This window comes from Vigna umbellata, chromosome 9, assembly GCF_029865625.1.
Source record: "Vigna umbellata cultivar VRB3 chromosome 9, Vumbellata_1.0, whole genome shotgun sequence".
Taxonomy (NCBI): domain Eukaryota; kingdom Viridiplantae; phylum Streptophyta; class Magnoliopsida; order Fabales; family Fabaceae; genus Vigna; species Vigna umbellata.
This window is the reverse complement of record NC_142173.1, coordinates 43,132,279-43,150,672: the sequence shown is the minus strand read 5'-3', so window position 1 is coordinate 43,150,672 and position 18,394 is coordinate 43,132,279. Positions and strand designations below refer to the sequence as shown.

Below are 18,394 nucleotides of genomic sequence, written 5' to 3'. Positions count from 1 at the left end.
TGTGCTACTCCTACTACTAATCCATTGATTACAAAGCAAGGCAAAAGCATATGGGTAGAAAGCAAACAAAAAGACCTTGTATTTTAATTCTAATTTAAAATCCTATGATAATTGCTAATAATCATGAAGCATATATAGGTATACTCCAACAGGTCGGTCACCCCAATTCAACTCTCCCACACCAAAACCATACTCTTGCGACACGTTCATAACGCTCATCCATGATATCAGCATGAAGTGTGATCATAACCCACAACACACAAAATACAAATTCAGGATACAAGTATGCAAAATTTTATATCCATAAACAGTAACAACATACAAAATCTTAAATAGTGCTTATAAGAGTATGTATGTGCCTAACACACATATCGTCCTAAAATCAATTTTCACATGTTTCTGTCTAAAAGTTCTCGTAAACCTGTGCAAATTCCAAATTGAAAAGAAAAAATCAATAAGAAACTTTGAGAGCAACAGCTGCAACATTTTCTGTCTCACACACAAGCCTCTCTCCAACACAGTTTTGGAGATCTCGTTTTAGCTAAGTGGTACATCACGTTCCGTTATCCGCCGCCTTGCTTGCTTGATGTTGAGTGCTGAAAGTACTCTAAACTTTTATCAAACACTTGATAAAATATTGAGATGTATCAGTATTGTATTGTATTTGTATGTGATAAACGCCAACTTCAGTTTCACGTCAGTCTCTTATATGTCCATTTAGTCTTTCTCTCCCTCCCTTCTTTGCATTACAATTCTATAAATACCACACCTTACCTTGTTACTCACCACCTTCATTTTCCATTATTGCTCTTTCACTCCACCTTTCTTCCTTGCTCTAGAAAGCATGGCAGATAACAATGTCAACCTCCCACCCGGCTTTCACTTTTATCCCACAGATGAAGAGCTTGTCGTTCATTTCCTTCAAAGAAAGGCAAATCTTCTACCTTGCCATCCAGATGTCATCCCTGATCTTGAACTCTACCCTTATGATCCTTGGGAACTTCACGGTACATATATTTTATTCTTTATTACTTCATGTCTCAATAGAAAGGTTCAAATTTCTTTTGAGGGAGGTGAGCATGTTTAGTATACAACAATGTCTTAAACACAATTGTTTTTGAAAGTGAATGCTATTTAGGGTCAATTTGAAAATCTCAATACATGAGAAAATTTCATGCCAATTTGACATGAAAAATAGGTAGAGAATAAATGAAAGTTGGTGTGTTTTAATCAATTGTGGGTGGGTGGTTTTGCATTGCTGCAGGTAGAGCTTTGGCAGAGGGAAAGCAATGGTACTACTACAGCAGGAGGACACAAAATAGGGTCACTGGGAATGGCTATTGGATGCCAATGGGAATGGAAGAGCCAGTGATTACAAGCTCAAGCAACAAGAGAGTTGGCATGAAGAAATATTATGTTTTCCATGTGGGAGAAGCCCCTGATGGTAACACCACCAATTGGATAATGCAAGAGTATCGTCTATTAGATTCTGCTTCCTCTAGCAGATCATCCAGAAGAAGACCACAACCAAAACCGGTTAGTACGTAGTGCAGTACAGATAGTACATGAAAATTTTACCCAAAAATTGAAATTTGATATGTGTACTAATGCTTTCTTGGATAGTAGATTGTTTATATATTAATTTGATTTTCTTTGGTTGTTTGATTCAGGATCACAGTAAATGGGTGATATGTCGAGTTTATGAGCGGGATAACGATGATGATGATGGTGATGGAACAGAGCTCTCTTGTTTGGATGAAGTTTTCTTGTCATTGGATGATCTTGAGGAAATAAGTTTGCCAAATTAAATTATGCAAGTGATCTAGTTAGCTACATTACATATCCAAATGGGATATTAATTTAAGCTAATTTTGTTGTTATCATGATCATTATTATTATAGATATTTACTGGTTGTAGTTAAAGCCTTTAGCAGTTTAGCTTCCATTGTAATCAGTGAAGTCGCTATAGCTAGATTTCCACATAGCAGCCTTTCAAGTGGGGCACTAGGTGAAACTCATGGGCAAACCAAACAATATGCAGTGTGACGTTATGCTTTCAAATATCCCATTCACTGGCACAGGTCAATCTTGGAAATTCCATGCTCTTTAGTCCTTATTCCTACACGTGGATAATCACAAATCTAGTATCTATTCTCAGCCATTAATGTAGGACTCTTTAATCCTCCAAATCAAGATAAGATATGCAAAAGCTTTATTTCTTGTTTCTTTAACTTTCCATGTATTAGCAATTTACCATATAATCTACACTTGACTACTGTTGCATAAGAGTTCTGTGCACTTAAAAAGACATTCTGATATAGCAAAGCAAATGAAAATGAAATTAAATTTATTCTGGGATAGAGAGTGGTGAGATTGAATGCCATGACAACAGCAAGTGTTCTTTGTTCAACTGGTTCTGAATTTGAATCTTGATGGTGTTAGCTTAGATATGGAATGAGTCATGTTGGGAGTGAAATACCCACCTAATATGTGTTCAAGGAACCCTTTGAACTGGTAGTTGTGATCCTCACGTGCAAGGATAGTGTTTGAGAGAATGAATGAAATTCATGTTGATTGAATTTGTGGAGGGTTGTGGAGCCCATTGAGCACTCCAAGGGATGCTTGCAAGTGAACATTGGGCAATAGTCCTATTAGGCTTTTATAGCTTTTGCCTACTTTGATGGTATTTGTTAGCTAGTTGTCTTGTGTCACAATGCTGAGGGACATTTTATTTTATTTTTCTGTTTTTGCTTTGTATTGTTTTTGTTGCATATGGGTTCCTGCTTAGGGAAGCATCAAGTCATGTGTGATGCAAGCATTCGCATGCTTTGAAGCACCAACACGAGCACTATATTATATCCATATATTGTCATCACAAAAGAGTGACACACCAGTCCATGATGCTTACCTCATTCATGAGGTTCTTTCTCTCTTCATACATATCCACCAGAACAGACAAGATTATGACCAAGAGCTTTCTAAGTTTTATGACAAACTTCCAGTGACACAATCATGGATTAAAAATGAATAATCACAGAATAGATGTGCCAAATAAAAAATTAATTTTAAATTGCATTATTGGGCATCTTTCTCATTAGCATCTACCCCAAATTCAAGATCCGTTAATTAATGATATGATGAAGCTTACTTATCGAGTAAAAAAATACCCAGAGAAATGAAAAGGGTTGATTTTTAGAATATACAATAGCACTTATAATAATGTCTAGTAATTACATGTCTGGTTAAGCAGTGAAACAAATGCTATAATTTAACAACATCAATATTGAAGTCAACTTATTGCAATGATTCTTTTGACAAAGGCGTGCTTGATAATTGATGTGTGGCGAATACTTATGGTTTGTTTGTTCTATGTTTAAAATGAAGTTCACACTTTTATAGATAAAAGAACCACAAAGCTTCCGTTTTTCAAAAGGAGAATTTTGTGTGGAGAAAACTCCATTCATAGAGTTATACGAAAGGCTTTATTAATTAAAAGTAATGTGAAAGTCAAACCACTACAACTTCGTTTGTCGTGGGAACTTGGGTAGGTTGTGAAGTCATAGAAATTTTACTGAAAATTCTAAACCTTATTACAAGTGTAGTTATGCCACAAAATATGTGAGTGAAAGAAAAATGCGAAATTAGCCGAAATGCTTTGGTCAAAGAACAAGAGCTATCACACTGCCCCTCGACAAGTATATTCATTTCAGGGTTAATAATTTGATTTTGATAGGATGTGAAAATGAGAGTTGAAGACTGATAAAACAGACAAAAGCTTTTATAACACTGCTTTTATGTTTTGCTTTAGAGTAACTGACTAAAGTAATGTAATAACTGACATCTTAAAGGTATTACTAAGAAAAAAAGATGAAACTGTTTGACCGTGTATTAACTCCACTAGCAAGAGCAAATCAATTACTTCTCATTATTTTTATTCACTCTAATAACATTTTCTTTTTATTTGTCACATCACATTACACACTTTGTTGTTTCTTTTTTATTAAAATGGTAGTTTAAAGTCATGTGGCTGTTCTCACAGGTCATAACGTGGTTTGAAATCTTAAGGTAGAATCCAACATCTGAAACTTGGTACTTAAATTATAAAAGAATAAGGGAATTTTTGTCCTATCTAAGTATGCTTCCCTTTGATTTTCGCATCCACGAGTCTCCGTTGTTTCTTATAATTATAATAATGATAAAAATACTATTTCATTGCTTAATCAGCTCGTAACCACTGAACCTTCTAATCATCTCACTCGTGCTTGCTTATTAACATAACACATGTGAGTTGAGTGAGGTGTGATTTTCGGTGGCAACTTCAAAGAGACCAAAAGTCATTACTTAGAAGAATCACATAATTATACTTTGTGGCTCTCAATCTCACACAAACTATATGCCCCGTTTGGACCTGTAAAGTGGAAAATGCCAAATCGAATTGGAAGTCATTATGATTGTCTGTCATGAAAACCCTCACAATGGGCCTTGGTTTTCTTTCACCTTGTTCATAAAGTTTTGGTTGTTTGTAACAAAATTTATGTGTATTGAAAAGCCACAAAGTGGAAGGCAGGTGTTTGAGAAGTACTCATCCAACCCAACCCTATTACCCTTTGGCTTGCTTGTTTTCGAGGAATTATGTTTTCCCCCCTTACAATGGCAAAAAGTACAACGAGCCACCATGATTGTGAGGCCAATACCTAGGTAGCTTTTGAGTGAAGTTAATTATACCAACCCAACCCATGCAGCCATCACAAGTCAACACAAAAGTTCAAAATAAGTCAACCCCACACAAAGGGATTACTCGAAAGGGAAAAGGTTTCTAAGGTGGAAATTCTGAGTGAGTTTTGGGTGTGCTTAAGGGAGAGAACTTGTCGCCCAAGGGACAAAGGTCCTAACATATGAAGGAAACAAAAAGAGTGTGGTTTTGCACCATGAGGACTCAATACAACGCTGACTCAATTAAGGGACCACATAAACGGGATAAGGATACGATGTTCATAAGAAAATAGTTTGTCTTTTCTAATACGAGAATACTCAAACATGCTGTATAACTACACCTATACAACAATTGCTTTGTGGGCAAAAGACGGATGTTTAGGAGGCTGGATTATATAGACAAGATATGAAGATCAGTGTACTCAGTATATAATTTAAAGAATGGGCAATTCATTAAACCTGTTAGATATATTATATCTAACAAACTAACTAAAAGATAAAAGATAAAGATAAAAGATATAATATATCTAACAAAATCAATTACTTTTATATTCAAACTAAAAAAAAGGGAAGCAATAATACATAGACATGCAGAATTGTATAATCTTATTAATTTACCAGTCATAGGAAGGTACAAATTCCCATTGTGAATCCCCACATCAAGGATCTTTTATACGTATTGAACAAATGTAGTCTTCTCGCTTTCGATCTGGAGTACAATCTGTGTACTGATTCCCACCAGTATCCAATTCAACTCTGGTAGCATCATGTACTGTTTCCTTTCTATTTTAATTTACTAACTAGTACATAGAAAAATCCCAAACTGTCACTTTTCCAGGAGAAAAAATAGTAAACATTACATATAACCAAAAAGGGGTATCAATATTTGGCAATTAAGTCAAAATAGAAGTAAGCTGATCAGCAACAAATAAATAACTTCCTACAATCATTGATGACGCCAACCCAGTGCGAGCCATCCGCCAACCAATACCGTGGAACAAGACATTCCTGTCTAAAGGATGGATTCCAGTCATTCTTTCAAACTTGTTTCCTGGTCGCTTCCATTTCAAAATCTTTCTCTCCATTGACATGTGCTAGAAACATACAAAATGTGAGTAGCTATCAGATTGGTTGCAATTTGGAAATACATGAAATTACAGTATTTATTTTATTTAAGTGAGATATTAATATTATTTAAAGTTTGGTATGACAATGTAAAGAATTAGCCTATTGACTTTGTGGGTCACACTTGTTGATATATGAAGGCAATTTCCCAGACTAACCTGCAAGTAAGCTTAACGTAGTTAATCGGACACTATGCAATTTTTTCTCCAGTATTTATAGTCTCAAATTTTAACTTTACTATCTAGATAACAGTACTACACTTTTTGGTAGCAAGTATTGAAACACAACTTTATGACTACCAGGACATAATCCAGCAGTTGATTGCTGGGACTACAGAGAAACTTCTCTGGAAATAGGAGCACACTATCCTATCACCCAAAATAGAAATAATTAATGAACATGTTAATTTCTCGGAAAACAGAGAAAAAAGTTTTGACCTTGGACCTAATACATCAGATTTTTTTTCTTTCAGTAAAATCTGCAAATGGTAATCTTCTGGGTTGAAATGTAGAAAGTAAACTTCAAAAAGTTACTGAGTTCATGTTTTGTTAACTTTTCTTTAGTTAAGTAGACTATGTCAGCCTCGTTGTCCTTTGTACTCCTTCTGTCCTTCCATTTTTTTTTTTGTCAGAAAAGAAGAGCAATTCTTAGCGAAAAGAATATGGCTACAAAATACCAAAATCATAATATACAAAATAATCAAGCACGACCTTTCCCTTTTTCTGATTCTAAGGCTTTTATATGTAAGAGAATATAAATAAGGCAGTAGTTCAAACTTTTCAGTAACAAGCAGTATCATTCATACCTTTGGAAGCACATTACATTGTGATCTACTTCTTGAAGTATCAAAACCATGAGAAGCAGCAGCAGCAACAGAAGCTGAGAATCCGGCAGTAAGACTAACAGTGAAAGGAGACAATGGACCAACGTCTTCATTTAACCTGAGTCAGGACCAGGACACTTAGACCAAAACAGAATAATTAAACTCACTTGTATTAAACAAATTAATCCAAAAGTACTAGTAGATGACAACAATATACAATTTAGGATCTGTTTAGACAAATTTCTCCAAAAGGACTTCTAGGAGGGAAAAATTGTGAAGAAAAAATGAAACAAACTTCGCCATAAGTTAAAATCAGCTTAAGCATAAACTAATTTGTAGAAACTATCAAAAGAAATAACAGAAAGTATCACATGAAAACACAAGAAAACAAAAAGCTGTGAATGCGTAGTTGCCCTAATTTGTTCTTCTGGCCTCATTTCATTGGAAGTGCAAGTGCAGATGATAACATATCCACTTTAAAAAATCCACACAAAATGAAGAACAAGAAACCTGTAAACCTAATCCACAATAATCTCATGCATAGTTTACTGCCACAAAAACAAGCAATTGCTATTCATAAGGGTTATTACAAAACAATCTATGTAGAAGGACGTTAAAAAGTAGTAAATACAAATAAAAATGTTAAACATCGTTAACTATATTTAGAATTTTTTTCAGAAAGCTACATTCCCTAAAAATACAACACTAACAATAGAAGGAAAAATGATTTAAAATAAATGTTCATTCAATTAATGAACAAGAAATGAACCTGGGTGGAGGATTCATCCCTACAGCCTTCCAATCTAGCATGGCTTGGTGAAGAAATTGCCAGGTTGAAAAAAATATGCCCCCAAACACAGAATCTCGTGCAATTCCAGAACGAACACCTCTCCATAAAGTGCTCCAGCCTTCTAAAGTTATAATGTCAGATGGTCTCCTGACACTGGAAACAGCTGGTGGCTTCCCAGATCCTGTCATTGTCCATGGATACTCTAGTAAAGCACTAGTCATGTTCGTATTTTTTGTTGTTAAGGTGGAGATAAGACGAGTATACAGGTCCAAGGACCTTTTGTCTGGATAACAGCCATTAAGTAACCTTGCAATTAAAGGTTTACGAGTCCCATTTTCCAGAGCAAAGTTGGGGCTCGGAGCATATGAAGCAGAGGTAACCTGCTTGCGAAGCTTGATGAGTTCAAATGGAGAGCTTACGACTGTCTCAATGGCACCAGATGCCATGCCAGCCAAAAGTGCCTCGGAAGGAAACAAATAATTATCTTCCCGACCATCTGCCATGTGCAAAAGTATATTTGTAAGCACCAAATCATGCTCCACCGAAGAAGAAATTCACTATAAATTGTAATTTACAGAGTACAACCTCTAAAACGTATTCTGATAATAAAAAAGAAAGACTTAATGAACTTTAAGTCAAGCAATAAAAAAGCCAACTAAAAATCAGACCATGCCAATCTACCGGCATATAAAAACTTCAAAACTAAGTTATTGATATAAAGAGAAACATGTCACAAGCATAAGCAATTAAAAGAAAGTGGTCTCACTCTATTTCATTGATATTTATGAGAAAACTGAAACAAAAAATACTAATCACAGAGAATTCAAAGAAAAACAAAAGGAGTTACCTTTAGAAAAGGCAGTCAGAATTTCATAAACCCCAAATCGTGCTCCCAGACCAAAAATCCTTCCAACTGCCAACCAGCCAAAACCACTGTACAAACCTAACATGTCCAAATACAACAAAACACCCGAATTACCACACTGTCTGTATAAAGAGATTGTGCATCAAGAAACAAACAGGAAACAGCAGTTAGCTTCACAAAACCTGTAACATGCGACCAAAAATCTAAAATGCCAAAAAACAAATGTAAAGTTCCCATCAATCCCGAACTACACATTGACCCATTTCCATCATCACCCAGCATTCTCATGTCTATTATGCATACACGCATTTAACATTCCGATTTTCCTACAGCAAGTCATCATTCAGTATGTGCCAGGAAAAAGAATAGCATTACCTGCATTACCCGACAGAAAGACTACTCTCGACAAAGCCTGAGCAGCGTCCAATTGTTTACCAGTAGTGGAACCAACCTTTGAATAAACAAGCGACGTTGAATAAATTCACATGGGCAGGGCTTAAAAAGAAAGAGGGTTGAAGAAAAGGTGAGAACCTGAATAAGAACTTTCATAGTGTCGAGTGGATAAGTGAAGGCAGTGGCAAAAACCACTGACCCAGCACCAGCTATACCATGGACAGCAATAGTCTGGTTCTCAGATAACTCCCTCATCTTAACATCTAAAATATGGAGGAAATACAGAATAAGAGTGAAGATTTTTGAAGCGAAGAACCACGGCAAAGAGTTATGGAACACGATGTTAAACCCTACGCATTCCACACTCCCACTTTCCTTCGTTTTTAATTCACCTAAACTTCAAAGAATCTATTCTAGATTATTATTAATTATTAAAATAGTATAAATTAAGTTCGAAATAATTAAAGAATATATATTTTATGACTCTTTATATATTTTTGAAATATTTTACAATTAAAAACTTAAAGAGTTTTAGAAGATAAAAAACTATCACGTTTTGCATCATATTCAAAAATTTTAATTTTGTAAACTATTAATTATAATTATTCTACTGTTCAAGAAATATTTAGTATATAATGAAATTAAATCTCTAATATAGTTTTAAACACTTTCCAAAATTAAATTTTTGTAATAACAATCTAAAATTAATCCTCAAAAACACAAAGAAATATTTTCCTCCGCCTCCATTCTGTACCCCATAAAAGACAATAATTCCAAATTCTCCCTTATTAAAATTATAATAAAAAAATAAAAATTATTCTTACACTCTGTTTTATTTTAAAATATTTTAAATTATTTAATGTAAAAATTATTTTTAATACAGAAATATGATTTGGAATGTGTATTTTATATTAAAAATTATAAATAAAATCAATTTAAAGTAACATATAAGTGACGTAAATTTTATTTTAAAAGTTAATTATGTGGAATTGAATTAATTATAACACTAGTTAATATTTTGGAAAAAATTGAAATTTAAATACATACTTTAAAAAATAGGTTTTTGGAAAATTTCTTAAATATATATTTTAAAATGTATTTGTAACATCTTAAAAATATAGCACAATACTATATGTCATCATTTAATAATATGATAGTTAATAATATGATAGAACAGTTACTGCATTAATAAAGTCAAACCTACAGTTATTACAAAATAACCATAAAATTTTAAACTTTACAAACACTTCCTATACTACTGCAAAACTATACCCATCACCGATCGGTTATAAAAAAAAACTAAAATGGTGACCGAACAGTTCACCCAAAAACTATCAACACTACTCTGACCGATCGGTCATAACCTATTCAGCAGGATTCTCGCATTCCAACTCCTGCTCCAACGTAAAATCTTCCCCCTCTGCTCACATTCAAAAAGGTTGATCATCGCAAGAGAAAATCGAACGGAAACATGGACAAAATAGGAAATAAGGGTAAGCTAGTATAATTTAACTGGGCATACACACATACAATTAGTACAAGTACAAACAGTACAAAGCCGAACACTATAGCATACCAAAACCAATGCAGATAGACATATACAGATTGAACCCTATATTACATGCATAAACCGAACACCTGACTTGACCATCCGGATTTTATAAATATGTAGCTTGATGTCGTTCATGCACTCGGGTGGTGTAGTCATTGGAAAACCATCATCTGCCACCCGAGGTTAGTCCGTTATAACTCACCCAAGAACCTATGGTCTAAGACCTCCTACCATTCTCACATAATGCATTACCCATCTCTACTTGAGAATTGGTAATCAACATAATATCAGGATGACGTGGATTTCACTATCCATATTCATACTTTACCACTTCATTACACATTTCACTAAGACATTCCTCCTTGGAATTCTCTTTCACAATACCAGAAACATATACCTTATCACATAATTTCTCATACCCAATAGATCAATACAACTATCTCAAGCAATCAGAGTCAAATAGTAAAATTAATAATTAAAGACTAAACAAGCTTTCATAGAAGAAGATCGAACGGTAACAACACAACCCCTGAATATGACCGAACGGAAACTCACTAACTATTACAAAACCGAACCCTAGAGCTTAGACCGAACATTATAATTAACTGAACCCTTGATGTAAGACCGAAAGATATTACCTAAAACAACCCCTTACAGTTTAGTCCGAACACTTAAGATTACTCCTAAATACTATTTATCAAACCTAATACTTTTAAGGAAATCGAACGTTAAAATAGTGTGACCGGATTATGTACCGAAATTATTATCTGATTATAACCAAAAGTATTTTTAAACCTATTACACTTACAAAGTCTAACTCTAGCATAAGAATGATTGTTAACAAAAGACTACTCAACCTGATAATACCAACCATTACTACAGAACCAATTACCACTAGTATGCCCACCACTCAACTAAGACCGAGCGGTCATACTCAGATAAAACCCAAGGAATATAACCTCATTGAAATCCTAGTGTCTGACCATGACCGAGCGGTCAACATAAAACACTCAGTTTTCTGCATAATTATGCATAACTCCTACAAACTTATACAAAATCACCAAAACTCATAACACAACATTTCATACAACATAATTAAATCATCAAATCATTCAATTTCACACAAACACAAAATCATTACTCAAACAATTAAATGAAATAGCTTCCCTTACCTCGTAACGAAACGCTCACAGTACAGAAATTTGCCCAACACCAAAAGTCTCAAAAGCCAAGATTCAGTGTTTGAAGAAAACAAACCAACCACAAGACTAGAAATGTGATCAAAATCTTAAAAGAAGAAGAAGATAAACACATGCAAACAAAAACTTGGTTTGCATGTGCCAAAAACTAGATTTTCTTAGAAATAGAAAGACCTACCAGCTCAAACCACCACTTGATCGTTTGAAAAGAGTACTCCTCCTACCAGCCAATCTTAGACACAATCTAATGAAGGAAAATGTGAGAATTTGTAGAGAAAAGGAGGATAGTTTAGAGAGAAGTTAGAGAGAACAAGGAGAAAATGAGAGTTTAGAAAGTTGGGGAAGAAAGTGCATGTTGAAAGTGGCACCAGATTTGAAATTTTTACTTAAATACTACTGTAAGATTGGTCCACCCTGCTGCTCACACCTATCTTCCACTTTCTAAATTTCTAAATTCTCACCCCTCCTCTTGGCTTTTCTGTATATAATTTAAGGGTTATATATATATATATATATATATATATATATATATATATATATATATATATATATATAAATGCACGTTTGAATTCCAATTAAATACATTGAAATTTAATTTAAATAAATTACATTCTAAAATATATATTTAAATAAATAAATATTTAAGTAAATTATGTTTTCAAATATAGAAATACATTTCAAAAATTTTACATTTCGAAATGTATTAATAATATGTTTTAAAATATATATTCTGAAAACTTTTCTACGGGAAATATCTTCATAAATATATATTACAGAATGTGTTAAAAGAATAAGGATGAATTCGGAATGCATTACCTTTTGATTATGTATGCGCCAGTGACAATTCTTTGAAATTGGCTTATGATGGAGGAGAAATAGAGAGATCCCTTCAAATCTTTCATAACATTTTCTTCTTTAAGGAAGGAGGAAAATAATTAGGGTTAAGTATATAATTTTAACGAGGGATAAAATTGGATTATTAGATTTAAGAAGATGCAGGAATAAAGAAGGGAAGTGCAGAAAGAAATTCCCAATACGTAGGAAGGAAGACTATTTATTGGGCCACGAAACTCGACCCTGACATGGGTGTTTCACCCTGCACCTCCAAGTGTTTCCTCTGCACCTCCATATTTGTTTAAAATATCTATTACGCCCCAATTAAAACCAATTAGAATATTATTAATTTTAATAAAATGAAAAGAATCTTTGACCAGATTCTTTTAACAGTTTTATCCTTCTTTGAAGCTCATTTCTTTCACATTTCTCTTTCTCTTTTTGGATCTCAGTTTGTTTCCTGTTTTCTTTGCTTACTTTGCTTTCTCCTCAGTTTTCTACGATTAGAAGAGTTAGAAAATAAAAGCTGTTTTGAAATAATTAAATTTTTTTAAGTTAAATAATTTTATTTGTATGTATTTAGTATAATCTAATCAACATGTACATATAATATAATTAAAAATTAAAAATAAAACTTCAAAAACCATAAATCCGATACAAGATTTTCATATTAATTTTAAATTTTTAATAATTTTTTCACACGAATTTTAAATAAATTTATTTTTTTAATAAATTAAAAAATTCATACAAATTATTTTATAAAAAAATTTAAAGAGAATAAAAAACTAATATAATAGATTTAACATTCATAATTAAATTACAATAAAAAACTAATATAATAAATTAAATATTTACAAATAATCTAATAAACTTAATAAAATTATATTAAACATTTAGAAATTATCTAATTAAATATTTTAATATAATCTAATAAACACTTATAAATAATATAATTAAAAGTTAAACTTCAAAAACCGTAGGATAAAGAAGTCCGATTCATGTTTTTTATATGAACTTTTAATTTTTAATAAATTTTTAAAATGAATTTTAAATAGATTTATTTTCTTAATAAATTAAGAAAATTTATACAAATTATTTTGTACAAAAATTTAAAGAAAATAAAAAATTAATACCGTAAATTTAACATTATAATTAAATTATAATTAAAAACTAATGAAGTAAATTAAATATTTTCAAATAATCTAATAAACTTAATAAAACTTTTCTAATTAAATATTTTAAAATAATTCAATAAATATTTATAAATGATATAATAAAAAATTAAAACAAAAATTTCAAAAACCATCTATCGGATATGAAAATGCGATACATGTTTTTCATATAAATTTTAATATTTTAATAAATTTTTCATATGAATTTTAAAAATATATTTTTTAATAAATTAAAAAAATCATACAGATTATTTTATACAAAAGTTTAAAGAAAATTTAAAAGTAATACAATAAATTTAATATTTATAATTAAATTATAATAAAAAACTAATACAATAAATTAAATATTTACAAATACTTTAATAAAACAATAAAATTAAATTAAACATTTAAAAATAATCTAATTAATTATTTTAAAATAATCTAATAAATATTTATAAATAATATAACTAAAATTTTGAAAAAAAATATTTAAAACAATATATAAGTCTGAAACATCAAAAATCATTTATAAATAATATCGGATATTGAGATCCGATGCAAGGTAATAAGATTTTAATATCCGATTTATTATTTATCAAGTTTTGATTTTCTATCATGAACATAGATTTTTAAAATAAATTTATAAACTTGTTCGATGTGAGAAATTTACCAAACAGAAACATAACAGTAATCAATAATCTCTCTCAAAAATCACTGAAAATGGTAGAGGAAGATACTGAAAAAATGAAAGAAGATGCATAGATGAAAGAAGTATATATTCCGCACTCATTCATTGAAATAATCTTCAACTAGATTCCGTAAAAAAATTTTAATCCACACCAACTTTATTAATTACAGGACATTTCTGGAAATTTGAGGTGCAGGATGAAACTTTGAAAATTTGGAGGTGCAGGGTGAAACACCCCCGACATTACCTGATGGGCTTAGTTCCTTAGAACTGGAAAGCCCAACTCGGAGAAGAGAAAGAACATTTAACTAACCCTAATTCACAGAAGCCATTAAACCCGACTCCGCTGCTCCCGCTGCTCCCGCCTTTCCTCCACCGACCCCTGCAACAATGGTAAGCTCTTCTTCATCTTCTTCTTCCTTAAGCTCTCATCGATCTCTTTTAGCAGTGAATAATTTTTTGTAACTGTATTCGGAAGGTGAACGTTCCGAAGACGAAGAAAACCTACTGCAAGAGCAAGGAGTGCAGGAAGCACACCCTCCACAAGGTCACCCAATACAAGAAGGGTAAGGACAGTATCGCCGCTCAGGGAAAACGCCGTTATGACCGTAAACAGTCCGGTTACGGTGGACAGACCAAGCCCGTTTTCCACAAAAAGGTACCTTCATAACCCTACAATACAATACAGTTCACTCCAAACGCTGTTTATCCTTTTTTTGTTGTCACTAAATTCAGGTTTTTTATAATTAATTAGGCCAAAACCACCAAGAAAATTGTGCTGAGGCTCCAGTGCCAGGGATGCAAACATGTGTCCCAACATCCAATCAAGGTAATCATAATCTCTTTCTGTCGTTTCTTTTTTTGTGTTGTCGTTGTGAACTCGTAGCTCTACTTGTTTTGCATTGTTTCTATTCTGCAGAGGTGCAAGCACTTCGAAATAGGCGGCGACAAGAAGGGAAAGGGAACCTCTCTGTTTTAGTTGGAATTTGCTTTTTCACACACTCATTTTTTTTTTCATTTTTTTTTGTTTTGTCTGCCGTCGTTCCGTCGTTGGCATTTTAATTTTGGAGTAATACCTTGTGTTTGGGGATATTATTTAGTTTTGTTTTGAGAACTGTTATAGTATCAATGACTAGTTTTTTCCTTTCCTTGAATTTGAATTGTGGCTATTTCGTAGTTTGGCTTCATCTATCTATGCTATTAGCGCATTACTGAATCGCTCTTTGGTTTACTTTGTTTGGGAATAGAACAATGCAGTTGTTAGTTTTAAAATGGAGTTGTTTAACTTTCGTTGCGTTGAAGTTGTTTTAGATTTACCGTGGCTCTCGAATTTGGCAAATGAGTTAATTGTCGAATTTGGAATGTGGTTCCGTATTTTTGTAATCTAGTAAATTTGGTATTTCCACTATTTGATAATGGTTGGAGTGAATTTACACTATTTTCTCTTTTGCACACTCAAGTTCGTTGGAATCAATGAACAAGGAAAAAGTCTCATCGTCGTTCGTTTAGGGCAAGAGAAGGGTTCCATAGAAGTGAGTTGGGTCGATTGAGTTTTAGATCGCTTTTTGTCAGGGTTTGTTTTCGCTTCAGTCGTCCTAGTCGCCAGAGTGGTGGGAGGGGCGGTTGAGGCTACCGAAGAGGTTCCCATGGGAGTTCTCTTGGTGGTGGATTTGAATGCTGTGGTGTCCATCGGAGAAAGGAGAAAGTGAAAATGCTGAGGAATTCTAGGCTTGTGAAAATTCAAATTTCATTAATTGTTGAGTATATGAATTTCGAAACTTTTCAATTATATTTGGTATTGAGGCATTATTGGTATTCTCACAGTATAATACTATATATAATAAAACATATTTGTATTTAAGGTAAAAAACTATGTAATAAATTATTTAATAAATGCATTTTGTATATATAAATTTTACATATTTTTATGTCATTTTTTTAATGTTTTATGTATAATGTTCATGAATCGTACACTATTCACGAGAAATGGTTCACACAATATTTGTATCTGGATTTAACCACCATGGGACAAACCACAACGAAGTCTTGGGCAAATAAAGTACACTGGGAACAAAATGTAGTAATGAATGTGAGAAATTATGTGTGGGTTTACATTACACTTTTGGTGATCAGCAGACGCAAGGAGCTTAGACTCAAGTATTCCTACCCGGGTCAAGTGCAACTGCAAACTAATGGAAAAGTTCTCCTAATTAATAATAATAATATCCATAGTTTTGTTGATACTGAGCCATTTGATAAGTATTGTTAGGTTGTAGTTTTGTAAATGCAGCATTTCCGTGCATGGTACTTGCATATTGTTGCCACATCACTTGTTCCTCCATTAATTGCTTCTGTCTTTTCTCTATCTCTGACATTTGAACGTAAGCTGGAGGTGCCACTGCCAATGAGGCTGCGAACGGATCTACACTTGCACTGCCAGCTGATGTTTGTGGTGCAGGTAATGCCAGCATTGCAGGCCCACCTGTTAACCCTTGAACCATACTGCTAGCACTGCCATTCATGCCATAAGTTTGTCCTTGCATAGCTGCATTTGTTGCTGCTTGTGTATACATACTATCCAGCAACAATGTGTCAAACCCACCTCCTAATGATGGCTTTCGGTTTGGTAAGCTGCTGGGTGATTGGACTAATGCTGTTTCCCAATCTGCTGCATCATCAAATGCATGCCAGGGAAGCGCTTGCCTTGGGCTTGATGCTGCAGTTGCACCATCAAATAATGCCAAGGCTAGCTTGTCTTCATGTTCTTCACTTGGCACCATGTCATCTCCTAAATCCAATAGATCACCCACTGTTTGCACTATTTTTCCCTCTTTGGCTTCTTCTTCCTTGCTCTCTTCCTTCACAACATCTTCTGCTGCTTCTTGGCATAAATGTTCTGGCGCTGGCAATGCCTTGATTTCATTCTTCTCCTCTTCTGCATCTTCTTCTTGTTCTTCTTCTTTGTTTTCTTCTTGGATTTGGTTTTTCTTATTTTGTGCTCTTTCTCTGATGTACTGATCCATGACCTCTAGCTTCTTTGTTGTGACCCTTTCAATGTCGGGGTACTCAGTAGAGCGAGCAATTCCAATATTCTTGGACCAGCTGTAGAATAAGTCTAGCTCATCATATTGTTTCCCAACGCGACAAAAAATGTCATACACCCTAATGCACTCTGGTGTCTCCATGCCAACGAAACGATCAATGAAGATACTCAATATTTCTGTGATGTTGTAATATATTTGGAAACTCTCCTTCACAATGGGGTAGAGAGCTACTGTCACAAGTCGATGCGTCTTTGCTTTCCCTGTTAGTTCAAAACAACTGTGAGATGAGATGCTTTTATGTTTTAAATACCACAATTCATGACCAGCTGTAATCAAGATGCAAATCTTTTAATCATAGAATTGTTATAAGATGCATTGCGATGAAAATGTGGAGGAATAATAAACAAACTTAATAGTTGTAATATTATAAACCTGTGGGACGACAAGCTGTGAAGCGCTCAAGCACCAATTGCAAGTGTTGCATTTTGGAAAATAGATTGCTAGTTTTCAATTCGGAAACTGGGGTGGCTTTGACCATTTCTCTAGAATGTCTACCATTTTCACTTTCTTTCTCCATGGTTTCGTCTTCTTCCTCATCAGAAGCAAACCTGCTGCGCTTGCCACGTTTGCTTTGCATCCTATACTCGAGTCTTTCATCTAGATATAATGCATAAGTGCGCACAAATGCAGAGAATTCCCATGAATTGGACTTTAAGTTGTCCCTGAAATCAGACATGTTGAGGAAGCGAGTCCCACGACGAGTTGCAAAGAATATTTCTTGTTCATACGCAGGATCACCCTCTGACAGCAACCTTTGAATCAAAATAAGTGTTTTTAAAGCCACTGTCCAACTATTGGTCCTGCTGAGACGCCTAGAGAGGATGTTTACACATGCACAGATGAATGCCCGAGAGTAGCATGTTAAGCTCAGAATCTCCCTCACGTGCTTCTCTTCAGCTGGGTACTCATCATGCTTCGTTGCTTTCACAATTGCCACATGAAGATCAGCAAGTGAGGTGCTGTTTCCCACCTTTGCCAGGCCTATGCTCGTTTGATCCTTCACTGCTCCAATGGCTCTTCTTAATGACCCTGGAGCCATGGATTTTTACTCTTTCCAATTGCTTCTGGATCACACTATTAAATCTTCTACTTTTCCACTTCTCAGTTTCCTTAAATTTCCCTTCAAAAAACGTCTCCCTCCCTGCAATTTACAA

At 33.7% G+C, this 18,394-nt stretch overlaps 4 protein-coding genes across 4 annotated transcripts; 2 read left to right on the top strand and 2 right to left on the bottom strand.

The window, feature by feature from the left end:
• Nucleotides 1-444: 444 nt before the first annotated feature.
• LOC124848550 (NAC domain-containing protein 104-like) lies at nt 445-2,231 on the top strand. Its single transcript, XM_047326250.2, has 3 exons — nt 445-1,007; nt 1,265-1,536; nt 1,671-2,231. Exons 1-3 carry the CDS (start codon nt 845-847, stop codon nt 1,806-1,808), a joined length of 573 nt encoding a protein of 190 aa, XP_047182206.1. The 5' UTR covers nt 445-844; the 3' UTR covers nt 1,809-2,231.
• A 3,071-nt stretch (nt 2,232-5,302) lies between these two features.
• LOC124848552 (Mitochondrial substrate carrier family protein) lies at nt 5,303-9,091 on the bottom strand. Its single transcript, XM_047326255.2, has 6 exons — nt 8,848-9,091; nt 8,692-8,767; nt 8,299-8,394; nt 7,431-7,947; nt 6,644-6,779; nt 5,303-5,807 (listed from the first exon to the last, which is right to left on the bottom strand). Exons 1-6 carry the CDS (start codon nt 8,962-8,964, stop codon nt 5,607-5,609), a joined length of 1,143 nt encoding a protein of 380 aa, XP_047182211.2. The 5' UTR covers nt 8,965-9,091; the 3' UTR covers nt 5,303-5,606.
• Nucleotides 9,092-14,373: 5,282 nt separating this feature from the next.
• LOC124839598 (large ribosomal subunit protein eL42) lies at nt 14,374-15,290 on the top strand. The gene is made up of 4 exons (XM_088098008.1): nt 14,374-14,529; nt 14,615-14,794; nt 14,891-14,965; nt 15,056-15,290. The coding sequence occupies exons 1-4, from the start codon at nt 14,527-14,529 to the stop codon at nt 15,113-15,115; spliced, it is 318 nt and encodes a 105-aa protein (XP_087954134.1). The 5' UTR covers nt 14,374-14,526; the 3' UTR covers nt 15,116-15,290.
• Nucleotides 15,291-15,425: 135 nt separating this feature from the next.
• LOC124839599 (putative clathrin assembly protein At1g03050) lies at nt 15,426-18,394 on the bottom strand. The gene is made up of 2 exons (XM_047315473.2): nt 17,613-18,394; nt 15,426-17,440 (listed from the first exon to the last, which is right to left on the bottom strand). The coding sequence occupies exons 1-2, from the start codon at nt 18,277-18,279 to the stop codon at nt 16,347-16,349; spliced, it is 1,761 nt and encodes a 586-aa protein (XP_047171429.2). The 5' UTR covers nt 18,280-18,394; the 3' UTR covers nt 15,426-16,346.

Bases quoted from the DNA above. Each gene is read 5' to 3' on its own strand.
- LOC124848552 (XM_047326255.2), bottom strand. From the start codon at position 8,964: ATGAGGGAGTTATCTGAGAACCAGACTATTGCTGTCCATGGTATAGCT. The intron at 8,768-8,847 runs GTTCTCACCTTT...GTTTATTCAAAG, and splicing joins CTATGAAAGTTCTTATTCAG to GTTGGTTCCACTACTGGTAA. The intron at 7,948-8,298 runs GTAACTCCTTTT...TGCACATGGCAG, and splicing joins TCTGACTGCCTTTTCTAAAG to ATGGTCGGGAAGATAATTAT.
- LOC124839598 (XM_088098008.1), top strand. The intron at 14,795-14,890 runs GTACCTTCATAA...ATAATTAATTAG, and splicing joins AGCCCGTTTTCCACAAAAAG to GCCAAAACCACCAAGAAAAT. The intron at 14,966-15,055 runs GTAATCATAATC...TCTATTCTGCAG, and splicing joins TGTCCCAACATCCAATCAAG to AGGTGCAAGCACTTCGAAAT.
- LOC124839599 (XM_047315473.2), bottom strand. From the start codon at position 18,279: ATGGCTCCAGGGTCATTAAGAAGAGCCATTGGAGCAGTGAAGGATCAA. The intron at 17,441-17,612 runs GTTTATAATATT...TTGAACTAACAG, and splicing joins CACAGCTTGTCGTCCCACAG to GGAAAGCAAAGACGCATCGA.
- LOC124848550 (XM_047326250.2), top strand. From the start codon at position 845: ATGGCAGATAACAATGTCAACCTCCCACCCGGCTTTCACTTTTATCCC. The intron at 1,008-1,264 runs GTACATATATTT...GCATTGCTGCAG, and splicing joins TGATCCTTGGGAACTTCACG to GTAGAGCTTTGGCAGAGGGA. The intron at 1,537-1,670 runs GTTAGTACGTAG...TGTTTGATTCAG, and splicing joins GAAGACCACAACCAAAACCG to GATCACAGTAAATGGGTGAT.